The 17,532-nt window shown below is 43.6% G+C and overlaps 1 protein-coding gene across 5 annotated transcripts in view; it reads left to right on the forward strand.

The window, feature by feature from the left end:
* The window catches only part of sash1b (SAM and SH3 domain containing 1b), a 49,442-nt gene that overhangs the window by 18,533 nt on the left and 13,377 nt on the right, over positions 1 to 17,532 (forward strand). For 4 of the 5 annotated variants that reach the window (XM_037072357.1, XM_037072354.1, XM_037072356.1 and 1 more), the window contains exon 3: positions 17,253 to 17,381. In XM_037072357.1, the coding sequence (XP_036928252.1) occupies positions 17,253 to 17,381 (129 nt within the window). Of the gene's footprint in view, positions 1 to 13,764; positions 13,893 to 17,252; positions 17,382 to 17,532 lie in introns of those variants that run through there. The other variant, XM_037072359.1, reaches the window with a different exon arrangement.

The raw sequence follows: 17,532 nt of genomic DNA on the forward strand, positions 1-17,532 counted from the left end.
GGATCGAATGCAGCTGCTCACTTGGCCTCACTTTGATAGAGGTAAACACATTATTCATGCTAAATCTGGCAATTACATGTGGCAGTGAGACGTGTATATACGTGTCAATTTCAACTGTTAACCACCAAGAATATTTTGACCGGTTACTCATGTCAGCTTTAGTTTAATTTGCGGTTTTGCTGGTGCAAAGTTTAGAGAGAATCGCACAGAACAGAAGCTCAGTGAGGGAACGTTTCCTCCAGAAAGGCAACAAAGTTGGATGAAAATGTAAGGATTTACACATCAACATCCTTCAGGATTAACATTTCATTTCTTATGGCTATTTCTTCATAATGAAACAAGATGCTGTCATTAGATAACTGCATTCTTATTTGACATTTTTTTAATTTTAACCACAATACCATTGTTGTATTGTGTTAAACTCCTGGAGTGCAGCTGTGCAGCGCGCTTGATATTTGTATATTCATGGACTCACTCACATAATAATTTAATTCTGTGCCTATTTTGGTCAGAAAAGCTTCACTCTGAGATCCACAGAGCGTTTCCTCTCTGCAGCTCGATCTGATCTCGTGTCCATTAGGAGGCGTGTGTGAGGTCGTATGTCACAGAGAATACGTGATGGAGGAGCCGCGCTGCCTTGATGTGTGATCTGATAAAGTCATGTAGAACCAGGAAGCGAAGTTTTCCTATCCATGTACAGTATCTGGGGCTTTTTTTTAGACTTTAGTAGCTAATGGGTAAGGTGCAGGAAAATGTTGATGGCAGTGTAAAATCATGATTTTCTTTTTTTTCTTAAAATACAGCAGTATCTAGTCATGTGGACGATATTAGCTCTCTAGTTAAAGAGTTCCTGCAGCTCACTGTGGTTTAAAACTGTGTTTATGTTGCGTAAAGTGTGAAAAATGTTTGAAAACCGTGCAGCATTGTGTCTTTCCAACCACGACTCGGGATAATCCACACAGCACCTCGCTGTGAACCACCTTCCTCTCAGAATACAAAAAACTAATAATAATATCAAAGCACTTTAAATCCTTCCTATCCTCTACCTCACCTTTTGTTTACGGAAAGCTACAGAGGGATTTGAATAAGTCCTGTGAGAGGCAATTTGCAGCTATTTTGGATCAGTAACGCTGGATTCAGTCTGAACGTGTTACTGTGCCAACAATATCTGCACGTCTCAATCGAGAACACTGCTTTTTGTTTCTAAACTGTTCTTTTGTTTTCTTACTACGGCTGCTTCTGTCCAACTGCTGTGTGAACAGTGCATTTTGGGTAGTCATTAGCTCAGTGACACCCTCTGGGTGAAGTGGGTGAGTGTTGGTTAGGTACCTTATGGAGTCTGATCTGGCAGACTGACAGGAGGCCCATTAGCTACTGCATTCATGACTAACCCTGGCCCGTCTTGCTGCCCACTCTGCTGCAGGCTCCCACAGTCATCCGCCCAAACATGACAGCTGTGGTAGATACTGAAGCCGGGGGTTCACCTTTGCACTAGCAGGTTTCAGAGGTTGGCATGTCCGCCGGCGTACGCTTGGCTTTCACTGGGATTAGTGCAGACGAGCTAAAAAAAAAATTCCATATGGCACAATGAGGCCAACGTACCGCCGCAGCAGGGCCTTTGGCCCCGTGTCTGGTGGGTTCTAGTCAGGATGATTCACTAGTTAGAGTGTTGGTGCTTCCAGTCATGCATCTAATGAATATTAAAATCATGTATTTGGCAAAAGAGAGATATGACTCATTAAGGTCCTGATTTTCGGCCTCCTGCTTACCTCTTCTTGACTATTATCCAAGTAGACAGTTTGCATCTTGCAGAAAGTTTCTTAAATGTCACATGGTTATTATGTCACTGTCAGGGAACCATGCCAAGCTATTGTTGGCATTTAGATTTAAGTTCAGTGAAAAGGTTGTGGATGGTGCTGGTTTGGAGGTTAACGTATTGTCCTCTCCGTGTTTTCAAAATGTCACTTTGATTTGGAGACCAGACCAGCATTGGGCAGTAGTGACTGAGTGACGATCTCTGCAAGATAGACAGAAATGAATATGACAGATTTAATTCAAAACAATGTGGGGACAAACATCAGCTCAGTGCACTTGGACCTGCGTCAAGTCTTGCTGGCAAATAATAAGCGTTTGTTTTAATCTCCTTTGTGTAGCAGATGGACGGGTTTGTTGGCTGGATCAGGACGGGGGCATGGCTTTGGAGGAAAGTCTCAACAGTGCTGGAGGCGGTTACATCAGTCACATTAGTCAAAAACATGAATGCAAATCAAACCAACTGACGAGGGCAGACTCGAAATACTTGTCTGAATGCTCCATGTGTCATTGTAATTTTAAGGCAGTTTTATTCCACTGATATAATAATAATAAGATAATAGCATAATAATCCATGAACACCATTTCTTTAATCATTTTTTAAATACTTATTTGTGCACCAAACAAAGCACGTTGAATCCTTTTGAGTATCAAAAAATGTCTCATCATTCCATCCTAATTGTCAGTACCTGAGGAGTTAATCTGATTAGGGTGAGCCAATAAGCATGCGGCATGCTTGTTCTGCCAAGATCTAACAGCGCTGGTGATTGGGCGTAAGACAGCCAGAGACGAGCTCACCACGTCTATCTGGGACGTGATCTCATGTGAGATTGGATTTCATAGAATTTGTCTTGAAAAAAGTATTTTTTAGGATCAGGTATCAAAGTCAGTGTGTTGGTGCCTGAATCATTTTTTTTAACATCTCTCACATTGTGACATTGTTTTTTATTCCTCAAATGCATCACATGACCTGAGTTTGCAGTGATTCCTAGAAGAAGTCTTGTTTGTCCCCGATGATCTCAGGTCTGCCTGCAGGCGGGATGCATCCATTTGTGACTCAAATCCACCGCGCTGAATATTTGTGGTTCCAGCGCGCTTTTAAGTTTCATTCTCATGAGCTTAAGTGTCTGAACGTATTACCCAGCAGACTGTGGATCTTTTATCACTCGATCAGTTGTTAAAACCTGGTCGACTTGCAGGAAAAAAAAAAGAAGGAGTCTTAATGAAACAGTGAAGTAAACAAGGGAGAGGTCAGAGCTTCTGACATTTAGCTCTCAGCTCGCTGAAGTTCCTCTTTGGGGTCATCGTGGCAGAAAAATTGATTCAAAGTGCAATAGATTTTACATGGATGACATGAGACAGCCACAGACGGGTTCAACCATGGATGTAAAGTAACATTTCTGTAGTGAAAGATAACTTCTTGGCTCAAATCCACATTCCCTGTTTTGTTTTTGTGGTGTCTGTATTGGGTGTTTGTGACCATGATTGCTATTTAAAGGCTCAGTTGTGCAAAAACAATAATTTTCTGTGAGAAAGTGCAGATTGATGAGTCTTTTCCGTATAGACTAGTGTCTGTCTTCATGTATAAAATGTGAAAAATACAGATCTCTTTTTCTGTCTGCTCTTTATATCATTGTCAAGGTTAAGTCCACATCTGAAGCACTGCATCCATTATTCACTCAGTTTTCTCTAAACGCCTATTAGACATTATCACGTAATTGCCTCGGTGGTGGCCATTAAAGTCAGTATGAGAAACGTGACTGTGTTCATCTATTATCTCATTAGCTCTGCAAAGTGACATATTTATGGCTCGTCCCCCCCGTGTAAGTTTTACATACTGGATATCAAGCAACGCGACGAGATTTTATCACGCTGTAGAACTTGTTTTGTTCTTTAATGTGCTGTCTTTGTTCTGCGGAGGCGACGGAGTAACCTGCAGCACTTAAAATTAACCTCATGCATGATTTACAGTATGTAGATGCTCTCCTGCAGCGGCTCGCTGTAGATAACGCCATTACTCAGTGTGTCTGTGGAAAGTTTAATCAGATCATGTACACAGCTCAGTGTTATGATGACAAATCAAATCAATATTCACATTGAAAGCGAAGTGCTGCTTTCTCTCTGTGAAAGACAAACATCCTTTGCCGGTGGGTGTAGACATTTTCTTTACAACCGTCAGACCGAAGCTGCTCGTCCTCTTTGTCCTTTTTGGAAGTTGGAGCTGTCTCTTCTCTTGTTCTCTTTTCCGTGTGATTGCACCTGGAGGCCTTGATGGAAGGGATTTTATTTGCTTCCCCCACCAAAAAAAAAAAAGCATGCACAACGCTCGTGTATTTTCCGCATGTCTCATCGTTAAATCTTTGTTTGTTGTTTCCAAAATAAAAGTTGTCTAAGTGATCCGCGCTGTGTTGACAGTAACAATGCCTTAAAAACATCTGGCTAAAGCTAACAAGCTATCTGTGCACATTCATTTTGCCTCAGTTTTACCAAGAGTTGATTCCCCACAGTTGTAAGTTAGTTTCTGAATTTGTGTTCAGTGTATCGGAGAGTCGTGATCTTTGTGTTATCCTCCAGTCTTCTACCTCTTCTCTCCTGTGTGTTTTTACATTTCCTCTCCATACAGCATTCAAATAAAGGATTATTAAAGTAGATTACGCGTCTCGTTGCTGCAGACAGGCTGAGAAGAGATCGTAAATCCACTTTTTGAACATTGTGCTGCGTTGTTGTGTTCAGGCCGTCATTTTTCTTTCTTTACCCACTAGAATGTCTCCTAAGTGGAAATAATGTAGAAATCTTCCAAATATTTTCCATTTCATGATCATCAGACCGTAACCTCATTTTGACCCGTTTACCCAGAATGAAACGCTGCTGCTTCTGGAGTGTTTTGGACCGTAATGATTACTGTTCCATTAGACGTCCTCATACAGTTTTGCGACTGTGATTCGGATTGACTTTTATCGTATCCATCAATGTCTGTAATTAGATTCAAACTGCTGTTTTAACACTAATAACTTGGCCATCCTAAATCACTTTATATGTGGAGGAGTCACAGAGACACTGAGCTCCTATTTGAGATCATTACTGCCGGTTCAACTGATAGAATCACTCACACGCTATACAACCTTGATGTTAACAGCCAGAAACGTTGCTCACCTTCAGTGGAGCTAATGAGGTTATTTTCAGCTTCACTGCAGATCTGGCATCTGTGTCAGTATCATACCTGGTTGCCAGTTTTGCAAGCAAGACGTGGAATTTCACTCCGAGCTCCGCAGACTGAAGTGGTGTTTGACAGGTTGCCACATCTTTGAAGTACCTTTCTCTGTCTCTTCTCTCTGCAAACCGCAGCAGACATTGTATCTTATTTTAAAACAAGTGGCAGTTTTTAGCTCACGTTTAACGTTAAAATCTGTCCTCTGTCCGATACTTAGCTTCATATCTTGTGCGAGGATGCGAGAAATTCAGCCCTGCCTGTTTGACTTTGATCAGAGAACATAATTTAAGCCTGTTCTGCTGCAGCCACAACAGTGTGCCAGATAAACAGCTGCTCACTCGTACCTGTAAAAGCTCCAGTCAGTCGTGTCAGTCGCGTCGGTCCGAGCTGGAGCCACTTGGAGTCGGTTTTTTTGGCTCCTCATCCACCTTTGGCTCAAGTGAAATCAATGACTAGCCAGCCCTTCCACACAGCCTCGGCTGCCGAAGAAAAATTAAATGGATGAATGACTGGAAGGAAATAAAAATGTGCTCAGCTGTGCCCCGTGTTAATAAAAACAATACTGCAGTAGTAACTTTTTTAATTTTTTAGATTACAACGTAGGGAGGGAGGGAGGGAGGGAAGACGTGGAGGTGGCTTTCTGATCAGGGTGTTGCAGCATTTCCTCTAACACTCTGTCACAACATGCAGCTGAACAGGTGCAGCAGAATAAAATACTGAGCTGTGCAGTTTCAGTCAGGTAACTCTTGTTACTCTCGTTTTTTCACCACAAAGTCCTTCAGCATGGAAAATGTTTCATGTCTGATGAACACACTCTGCATACCTCTGACGCCGTTTTTTTTTCTGATGATAACCGTCTACCTGTTTGTACAAAGGGAACATAAAAACGAGGATGTGAGTGTGGTGGTGATAGCTGTGATAGGGAAGCTGCGGAGAAAGTGCACAGTGTGCATTTCTGTGAGGAATGACGGGAAGCTGTATGACAGTTATTGTAACCGCTCGGCCTGCAGGATGGACGGAGCGAACGAAAAAAGTCCCCCGCGACCTTTCTGAAGTCAGAGTTGGCAGGTGACCTTCCTGTAGGGGTTGATTAGTTGTACGGTAACACAGTAAGACAAATAAACACATGATAACAACATGATATAGTTGTTTCTTCTGCACAGATATATTGATACTCACACAGCACGTAGGTTAGTTTAATGCCATCAATATAAATATGACAATTACGGTGCTGCCTTCAATCTAACTAATGACTGTAAGTAAAATATGTCATGCAGCATGTAGACTGATCATGTTTCTGTCTGGTGCATGACAGCGGATGCTTGGGTGAGCAGGATCATGCAGTCAGAGGTAAACGGTGTGATTGCACCTCCCGGGTCACTTGGATCTCCACACACATAATTACGCTGCCAAATGCAGAACACAGCTGAGTCTGCAAGCCGAGCGTAAAGATTACACGCATCGAAATGTTTGCATGTTTGAGAAAATTTGTCCTGGCAACAAAACTTTCTTTTTGACAGTGTAAGTTCTGTTGTCTAGTTTCAGATGATAAAATTAGAAACGGGTTCTTTTCACTACTCGTTAAGTGGTGTGAATAAATTCTTCATGGAGCTGCAAAGGTTGATCGATCAGTCGACCCACATTTGTCACACAGTTTGACAGTGAACTGAATATCTTTGGGTCGATAATGAAAATAACTGTTCTCTGCTCTTGTATCTCAAACAGAATCACTCTGCAACATTCTCTTGAAGGTTTTGTGCAGCGCTGTTAGATTATTTACATTATTTTATTCTATTTCCAACTCGTCCATCCATGCAGCAGCCACTCCCGAGGATATGGACTCCCCTTCGTCACCACTTAGCATTTCTCTTCAGTGCTGTCTTGTCCCATCTCCTCCTCACCCTCTCACCTTTATTTCACCCCTCAGAAAGTGCTTTTATTAGGCCACATTGTATGAGTCATCTATTTATATTATCCGCATTCAGCGTCCAAATGCGCAGTCGTAATTTAGAACCTCTAAGAACAGGATTTATGACATAATGCAGAATAATGCCTGTTTTCACGCATCATCAAGCAAACAGAGTCATCTGGTAGACGGGGTGATGACACTAAAGAAATAATGGCGAGAAGACGTTAGGCCTGAGGGGAGAGCGATAAAGACAAGTAAAGGATAGAAAGTGGGACAGAAGAGAGAAGAAAGAGTGAGAGTTATGCAGAAGCAGAGCCAAATTCAGAGCTAGTGAGGAGGAAGAGGGAGTGTGTGATGACGACAGGCGAGGCCGAGGTCGAGATTTTCAATCAAGAAACGGATCTGAGAGCCGTTGAAGCCTGACGTTCCCCTGAGATGGAGAGGGGCCGGATTTGTACGAGTTTTGATGATGATACGATGAAACCCAACAGGATCCAGATCCAACAGGATCAAGGAAATCCTCGCGGTTTAAATTCATCGTATCGATTGATTTGATTTGTGTTTGTAGCCACAGTGTGTTTGTGTGAATTGCACAGCCCGCTGTAGGAAGAACTTGTATAATGCATGAATTTAATTATTGAATTTTTTATCACTGAGTGCTTATGCTCGACTCCACACGGTTTAAGCACTCTGCATTATTAAAGTTTGTATGATATTTTTTACTACGTGGCCCCTCCGATCAGCTGAACGCACTTCAGGAAAGAAATAGTCTTTCAGTAAGTTTTCTTTTTGCAGGTTAAATACATTTTTGCAGTGAGAAAAGGGTTGTTGCGGCATTCCTGTTAGTTTACCAGTTTATATGGATTACAGGGAGGAAAATCTGAGACTTAAGAGATCAAGGTTCAACAGCTACACCAACATAAAGGCATCATCCGTCTGTCATCCGTCACGGAATAGATGTCAGACACTGTGAGCGAGACTTCTCTTGGATTCTGAGCTGAGATCAGGTCTTCAGGTTCATTATAGATCCTCATGCAATTCTTATGAAGTCAGAACATGCTTGGCTAGCTGCGGTTAGCATCCATTAATGGGTGCAGTGGCTGTGAGGTGGATGTCCTTGGAATGGCGGAGGAGGAGGCTGAACAACCGAGAGTTCAGACGAGGAGGCAAATCGAGTCGGGCAGGAGACATTGTCATCAGGTCTGCTGGGATGTCTGCGGTTGTCAAAAGGGGCGTGTGCGATCAGCGAGCACCGTCTCCCGAACGTTCGAAGTACATCGTCTTGGTGTTAAGATGCGGCTCTCTGAGAGAAGGATCTCCCAGAGGGGAGAGCTAAATGGCAAGTCTGGCAGAGACTAGACGACAGAGAGAAGCGTTGTCAGACACATCTCAGTAAGATCTCACTAATTCCCAGAGAAGGACGACAGGTTCGTGTTGTGCCCTCAGAAAGTGTAGTTCAAGCGTCTGTCAGTTTCTGCAGAACAACATGTGTTCCTGTTGGCCTGAGATCCAGTCTGCTGTCTGGTGTTCAGTTCAGATACTGACAGCAGTAAAGCCCACTGTGCTTGAAAGCCATTCATGTGACACCACTGTCAACCGGAGCTGCAGCGAGGGATGTTGATTCCACTTCATTTTTATTTCAACCACCCCAACACCTATAAGAATTAAGTAGCAGCAACGCGATCTTTGTCTGCGAGACATCCTGAGACATGGCAGCAGGATGTAGCACAATGTAGTACAGCATCGTTCTAGTAGTAATACAGCGCAGAAGAGTGGCAACACACATTTCACATTTGGCGTCATTGCTGTTGAGCTTTCTTCAGTACTCTTCCAGCTAATTTCATGTATTCATTTTATTGGATTTTTGACAGAAACAATACCTGTTGGCTTTGTTACATCCAAGCAAAAATGGACTTTTAGCTGTAGCCAATGCACAGTCCTTGTCCCTGGTTAGGCAATAAACCTAATAAAGCTAATTGTTGTGCACTGCATGTTTTTCCCATTGACAGTTTCAAAAGAGAAAACATCCGCAGGGTATTTTTTTCTTCCCTCATTGGACCAATTCACTAGTTGTTCACACCGTGTACAATGACCTCATTCTTACACCACATGATGGACAGCTGCCCTTGAGTCCTGTGTTGTGTCTGGCCGGAGGACCGGTGGATGTCGCGGTCTTGTGAGGGCAAGCTGCCGCGCTGATAATACGGCCGGAGACGGCGTGAGCCGGCAGTCGTGTCTCGGAGGATCGCGGCGCAGTCACACAAGGGTAATTACTCCAGCACGGGGGTGAGGGGCAGATGAAGCGATTTCAGCACCTCTGAATTACACATGGTCCACGGAGTACGAACAATCCACAGGCTGCTTCACTGTTAACCCAGAACCATTCACAAGAGCCCTTTACAACCACGCACGGCCTCTCTAGGTGTGAATAGTGCTGAATTTTAAAGCGAGGTCTGCGTATTTGTTTTCAGCATCTCTGAATTAAACATGCTCCAAGGAATGGGAATGATCTGCAGGCCGGCCGCCCCCCCTCACTACAAAAAACACACTCTGCCATCCAGAGGGGATGAATTTCCATGCATGTAATTTAAATGAAATTTAAAGGGGATGAGTCTCTATTTGATCTTCGCGCTGCTGAATTAAACATGCTCGAAGGAGAACAGGGGCCGTCCGGAAGCTGCTTTAAAACAAGCGGGGATCCCGATCAAACCACAGGGTGCTTCTTCTTTTTTTTTTTTCTTTTTTTTACAATAACAGTAATAATAGATCTCCAAATGAGAATTGTCCATCACTTTATAGCTGAGGGCTTTTCCAGAGAGTGCGTTGTTTGTTTCCTGCTTCTAAATCTGGACTTCTGTGTTTTTCAGCTAATGTTTAAAATCCTGATTAGATTGACCATGTTTACGGTTTTGCTCTTTGCTTCGCTTCTGCCCTTTTAATCTTCTTTGGAGTTTCACCCGCATCCTTTTTTTTTTTTAATCTGGACCGCGGGCTGTTTCTCTCTTAGTGTCATGAATCTGTAATGCCGCATGAAAGAAGACAACAATGTGGTTGTTAATTTGCCTCTTTGGAAACCGTCTACATTTTAGTATTGTGGCTTTTGCATAAACCACGACCCACTCTCTCATCCTGGTGATCAGTGCGCCTTATTTTCGGCCCTGTTTTGTGTCTGTTTCTGAGAGCCTGAGACGTCTCTGTCAGCAGTGGAGATGCTCTTTTGTCTCCGTCAGCAGTGAGATATTTGCTCAGTGACTGACGGGATGACGGGCGGGAGCAGAGCTGTGTACCGCGGACCTTACTAATGCAGTTCAAACAAGGCCAGGTATTCAATATGCAGTGTGTGTGTATCTGTGCCTGACAGCGTGCATGTCACAGTGTGACCCCTCTCATCAGACATGTCAAAATCCACTTACCACTCTGACATGAATGGTTGAACTCCACCACTGATCCTCTTCCTCACCACAGGGGGCCCCGGGGCTGCCGGTCTGGACCGGGCCCTCGGGTGCTCTGGAACAGCAGAAACTCACACACGCTCAGATTTCACAGATCTATCACATGTCACTGCTGTCACTTGAAGCTCTTTTTTTGCTTACAGTTCTCAGACTTGCATGAGTTTTTGACGTTTCTGAAACACTTCAGCTGAAGGAAACATTTCAGAAGCCAGTGGAGGATCTAAAGAAGATTTTATCACGGAGCTTCAAAGACGTCGGGTCCTTTTTTATTATGGAAAACATCAAATATACAGCCGTCTGACACACTGCCTTCTATCACGGGTTTGATTTTAACGCTTAACTCCTAATAAGTAAGTGTGTTTTAGAAGCAGGCTGGCATCAGTTTGGACCAAACACAACACAGTTTTTCAACATCACAACGTTTGCATTCGCTATTCAAGGAAGGCAGATGAAGTCAAACATGTCGCTTCTTGATTGAAAAAAGCAAACGACTAATCTACAAGAGAAGTCTGTCTGATATAACATAATTAAATCTGATTTAAGGGCTTCGGAGAGACATTCCTGTTATCACATAAAGCAGGATTGACTTTGTTCACTTGATATAATGCACTCCCCTCCAAAAACAACAAATCGTTCTACAAAGATTAATTAATTCCAAGTTATCTGGTGAAAAATCTGTTTTATTTTTCATATTGCAGTTTGTATCACAATCTTTCTTTGTGAGCTTTTCCAGTATCATACAGCTCTAGTTTCATTAGGTTTATTCACACTCTGGAGGAAAAATAACAGATAAAACCCAAAAAATATGTAAGTTAGAAAAGTGTAAGCAGTACTTGTATATGTAATATATTCAAGGTAGTGTTTTAATATGAATCGGTGCTGTAGTAACTCTAATTATACACGTTCTCACTGTTATATTCACTTTTTCCAGATTGAGTTCAGCCTGGTTTGGTTCGGCTTCAGTCAGAGCAGCGGCGCTTGTGAACGCCTTGTGATTCCAGCTTCAGTGATCTAAATGTTTAAACTTCAGCTGAATGAGTTCATGGCTTTCTGTGGTTTTTTTGAGAGAATCACCTCAAGTAACCCATCCATCCCTCAGCAGAGACTTGTGACGTGACAGATTTCTGCCCCAGACCTGCACGTCAAATTCAGAGTTTGTGTGATTGCTGTTACAGATTTTCCGGGCGATGTGATGCTGTGAGGCCACCGTCCTGATCAAACGGGTTGGTATGTCTCTCACACGCAGAGTGATCTCCGCTGGGATCAAAGCTCAGATGAGCTCCAGGTCGGCACAGGCAAAATCAGAAGCCTTGACGGTGATAGGAGTGGAGCTGGCTGACAGGGAGGACTGGCGTCTATCTCCGTCCCCCCCCCTGCGCTCCGAGGTGACGAGCAGCTCGCCGCTGTGTAGCCAGGCGGAAAACTGCCCTTTCTGGCGCTGAGCTGCCTCGGCCCTTTGGCACAAGGCGCAGAACGCAGCCGTCCACCATCTCCTCCATCCATCTGCAGCTCAGCGTTAACTGCAGCCTCCCGCTGTAGATCTAACACTGCTATTGTTACCCCCTGCTGTCGCTGCTCACTGCTCTGGAGTCAGTAGTCAGGTACTGATGAGATGAAGATTAGAGGGAGAGAGGTCATGACGAACAAAGATGCTGGGGGTTATTTCTCCACGCTTAATCTCACTGACTAATTCTAAGAAACAAATGAGGTCACCACCCTTGATCCTTGAAGCCTGGAGGATATGTGAAGATGCCTTTTTCTGTACATGTAGACACGGAGCAGCAGTGATGGAGCGGAGGAGGAACCACACATCTCTGCTGCTCCTGGATCTGCCGACAGAGCACGCAGAGAATTTCTTGACATGGCTTCACTTTGTTGGTGTTGATTTCCACTTCAGTGCGTCCACCTCACTGAGCTTTTCATTTCACCACAGTTGCCTTCATCACTGTGGGGCACGTCGCTTCGTAAGAGATGTAGAGTTGCTATCTGCTGCCACCTGCTGGAGCTCAGACTGCTTCACCTCCACACTGATGAGCACTTACACCTTTGGATTACTTGTATGAAAGTTTAGAACAAGAGGAACAAGTAAACCTTGTAATTTACAGTTTTGCCAGTGATGTAATTTTTACTTTAGACTTCTTCTAGGAGGTTCTCCTGCGTCTAGAGTCTTTATTTATCAAAAATCTAAGTTAGATATTATGTGAAAACACCAAAAGTCAACCCTGCAATATTGTCACAGTCTGAATACTGAGATATTTGATCAAAGATATTTTGTCGCCCAGTCCTATAAACATTTCTAAAATGCTTTTTAGGAGTTTTCAAAATACAGAGATATAGATCGAGTGTCGTTATGTTGCTAAAAAATATATATATTATGTTCTTTAATTCAGTCAGTCATCAATAAAAGCTGATGGTAAAAGTGCATTCATGACAAAATAAACAATTAAAAACTTTTCCAGCAGGTTGACACGACACAAATATTCAGTGATGACTAAACACTTGTTTTCCACCAGCTGCAGCAGTTTGGTTCAGTGTTTTATGTACAAGTTGGTTTTGCTCAGGTCAATATATTTCTGTTTTCCTGTAGTAAAGAAGAAGAAAGTTAGCAAACGTGAATTTAAAAGCGATTACAAGTCTGTGCTGCACTTTGTTAATGCGGAAGGAAATGTATTGAAGCCGTTACACAATGCTACACTGTGAGACACGTAAACAAGAAAACTTCACAGACACGAAAAGACTTTCAGTCCTCATCTTCTGCAGCATCGATACACCAGTAGTTCACCTCTCTTCTCTCCGAGACACACTCGCTGCTGTCGTACCCACAGAGGCCCGTCTCCTCCCACTGTTCAGCTCACAAGTAAATTAAATTAGAAGCTGTTCTGATGACACACAGAACGTAAGCTTTGTTTTATTTCTTTTTTAATTATAATCTAAAAATGCCAACACCCTCATTAGTGCCTCTATTGCTTTTCCCTCTGTGGCATCAAACATGGTGTCAAGTATAGATATTTTTCAAGTCAAGTCAGCACTACTTTACAGGGTTGGTTCAAAGTATTTCAAAGTAAACTCATAAAGGAACTATAAAATACAAAGTGCTAAGACTGTGGTCAGAAGGCAGAGGGAGACAGATCTGACCTGCAGTCAACCTTTTCTTACAGAGCTCAACACTTCGCCGTAACTCCACTGCAGACATAAACATGCAGGGCACACTCTCACACACTAAGAGGTGGTGGTTTATTTGAACATGTGAGTCAGTCGGTCCCTGTGGGCCGCAGCTGGAGAGAGCCGAGCGGCCCCACCCTGCAGCACCAGCGTCACATGTGGTTGCAACTCCCCCAGCCAGCCTCCCCTTCACCAAAACTCCCCCTGATTTACGCCTGCCGGACACCCCTCCCCTTCTCCTCAGGATGCATTGTCCTCCAGCCGCTGCGCTGAGTTGAAGTTTCAAAAACTGTGTCGAGCAACTAGTGCTGGGTAGCTCCTGTTGGCAGCCAGATGCCTTCTTGTGGTGAGTGTATTTTTATGTTTGCGCTGGAATGTAGTCCACTGGTTAGAGCGGCTAGTTTCCTGTAGATTAACAGGGCAGAATTTCATTCCATATAGCATTTTAAAGACGTGTGAATGTGTGCATCTGAGAAGAAAACAGCTTTAACAAGTCAGTGCTTGTTCATGTGATCTTTTGAAACATCAGTCTTTCAGCTTCGGAGGGTTTAACATGTATAAAACAGTTTATTTGATTGACAGATGAATGACAAGACCCTCACTGGTGTCTGTGTTTGATAAGTTAAAGTGGAATATGCTGTTTTGAAAGGAAAACTTCAAGTGGGATGTAAACAAAACACACTTCTCAGTCAACGCAGCATCATACGTGGAATACAGTTTCTCACAAACCCACAGTCGGTTTTAAAAGGAGCTGATTTTAAATGTAACCTTCAGGAAATGTGTTGTCACAGAAGCCGTCAGAGGAGTTACCTGAATCCCCGTGTGCTCTTTGTAAAACCGTCTTCTCACTCCAAGCAAAAGTAAAGTGATACAAATTATGTGCTGGTACTTTGTGACCCGGGTCCGGTTGCCTGAAAGGTTGAGACAAGACAGAGGAACTGTAAAAACACTCATTAGACACTCCGGGCCCTCGGGGCACGTGAATCTTTTGTCCGCCTACGAGATGCTCAGAGCCTCAGAAATGCGACACCACTCTCTCCTTTTCAAGCCTCTGTGGTTGATGTCTCATGCTGCAATTTTGGCTTGGAGGCCATTAATTTGGAGACAGAGGGAAATATAAAGCACGCTGGAATATTTTCCCCAAACTCCCAGTTTGTTTGAATTTTTCAGCACCAGCGGTGGACTCACCGCTTATTTGTTTTAACGGTTCAGGTCGGTTTGTTTCTGTCTGTGCTCGGGCTGTGTTTACCTCCATCTGAAGCGAGGATGTATACGTGCTGCGTGTCTAATAAGCGCCTGGGGTCGTGCAATATCATGCGCCCGTGTCACAATGAGCTGTTTATGTGGATCAGTGACAGAAGAGAGGCTGCAGCCAGGCACAGCGCAGAGCCTCTCGGCCGGCCCTCAGCCTCGTTTCTCGACTGTATGAAAAGCAGCCAGATTTTCAGGCCGTTTTCCACCCGGGGGCATGTCATTTACCAAATGAATGGCCCTCTTTTCTGGACAGTTGAGCCACTCACAGTCCATCATGCCACGAGACAAGTGAGCCCACAGTATTGCTTTTCACTGCCGAGGACTGTTTTCAGTTGGTGCATTTGCATACCTTCAGGGGTACGGCGAGAGCGAGGCACGATAACAATAATAACAATGCGTGAAACAGTTTATGGTTTCTGTTACTGATGAAGAGACACAGCTTTTGTTGGTCTTAACTCATGACAGGGCATGATGGTGGAAGTATCTTACATGTTGTCGTACCCGCAATATAATTTGTTTATATCTTATTTGTCTTATTATCTAGTTATTTGTGTAGGACAGAAATGACTCAAGCTGGCTCATTAACTGCATGATGGAAGTCTTTCTTTACACAGCAGCAGGAAATGGTGATAAATAGACATTATATATGTTTTTTCAGAATCTGATGCAACTAGGGAAAAAAATGCACATATTTGTGGTTGAATGAATATTCTACCACCACTTTGACTGTGCCTGAAACTGCACAGATAGGACTCAATTAAAAAAAGGGTTATGTCTTAAAAATGGCTATAATGAATATGTTGATTTTAACCACGGATCACCTGACTACATGTACGTGAAACGAGTCGCTTGTGGTGACAAACCCACAGATAATTATTCCCTGGAGTCTGCAGTTTACGTGAGCTCTACCGAGGGGAGAAAAACCTCACTGCTGTCGTACTGTCGCTTCTAAATGCAGCGAGCGGCTGTTTACATTTCGTAGAAGGAGCTGGTGGAGAAGAAAACAAAGCTAAAAAAGGACTGAATAATATGTTGTTCTATGTCTACAACATGTTTATGCAGTAACAACTTCGTAAAGTGATGATATGATGACATATTCTCCCCCAAGTAGTCCCCAAGTGGACAGATGTTGTTTGTTGTGTGAGCGAGGTGAAAGTGACATTTATGCTGATTTCTTTTGGCAGAACATCTTCTGTAAGAGCTTCACAATAACCTGTAATTTCATAATGAAATTAAATGTTTAACTGCTGCAACTTTGCTTGTGGCGTCTCGTAAACCAGTGTTGGGCATTTTGTGTTCATGGAAAGAAATAGTCATCATAGCCGAGGTTCCTAATAGGCGGATGTGATCCAGGCGACGACCTAGACGAGGAGACTCACAGATCGATTGAAGACGTTGTATATCATCTTACGCGATGCTGCTCAGTTAATCAAATCTCTGAAGTCGGATCAGCTCGAAGAGACGAGACAATCAGATCAAGACAGCCAGACAAATAAGTGAGTCAGAGACGGGTCATTTCTCACGCCTCGCTCTCTCGCTGACTCTTAATTGAAAACTTCTGCTTTATACTGTAATAAAGAGGAAGTATTGCGATTGAACATACAGTACAACCTGAAAATCTAAATTTTTTGCGTATGAATCAGAACTCTTTGTCTGCTTTGCTGATGTAAACAAAACCCAGGCAGCATTATGTTCCCTCGAAAATGTATTTTACTTGCTCCTGTATGAGTCTGCAGGTCTCTGGGCTTCATGTAGACAATCACCACAGTTTAAATGTCTTCTCTTTGGATTTACTGTGACTCCACTGAGAAGGAAACCAGCACTGTGTGGTCCCAAAGGTCACTTTAGGTCATAAAACTCAGCGGAAAATCTCTGAAATGATTTATCTCTTATTCGTTCCTTCGTCCCACATGGTGAAAAAAAGGCACATAACTTCAGGTAGCACAATTGTAGGAAACCGAAAGAGGGTTACATCCAGGAGGTTTCGCTCTCTGTCAGGACTCATCTGACTGAGCGGTTCTGCTGCGTGTGATTTACGGTGGACTGAACCGTGGCCTCTTGAGCCGACTCCTGACGAGGGTACGAGAGGCGAGTGAGAGTCGTGGCTGCGTCACACGGCGCTTCCTCTGGTCAGGGGGTCGGGGCTGAAGAGGGGCTGAAGAGGTGGGAGGGGGTCACGGGGCAGGAAGACAAGGAGCTGGTGAAGACAGAGGCAATATCACAGCTGGACGTCTGCGATGCTTTCACACTCCTGGTGCTTTATCTCTGCGTTTCCTGGCTGTTTGTTTTGCTGGTGACCGTACTAAACCTTCGAACAATGGCCGTAATCATGACAGTGGTCAGTGTTGACATTGTTCGCCTGCTGTTTGGCTTCTTGCTCGACCTCTGCGGGGTGTCGTTTTCCTCCTCTGGTCTGTGGCGGAGTGTTTGAATGGCTCTTTATCTCTTTCAGGATGGCTCCGTGGGGAACTTTGATGACCTGGCTCAGGAGTACTCTCAGTATTACGGCACCTCCCTCAGCGACGTGTGTGAAAGGATGGAGGAGCTACGGAAACGCAAAGTAGTGCAAGATGCAGAGCTGGTAAACAGTCCTATCACTCTTCTTCTTGTCAGTAAAAAGCTTGGCTCATCAAAAAAAATCTAATATCTCAGCATTTAATTATTGAGGCTCTCTGTGCTGCCATCTTATTAATTTACCACAATGTCTTTTAAAGCAACACTATCTAACTTTT

The sequence above is a fragment of the Acanthopagrus latus genome, chromosome 16 (assembly GCF_904848185.1).
Source record: "Acanthopagrus latus isolate v.2019 chromosome 16, fAcaLat1.1, whole genome shotgun sequence".
Lineage (NCBI taxonomy): Eukaryota > Metazoa > Chordata > Actinopteri > Spariformes > Sparidae > Acanthopagrus > Acanthopagrus latus.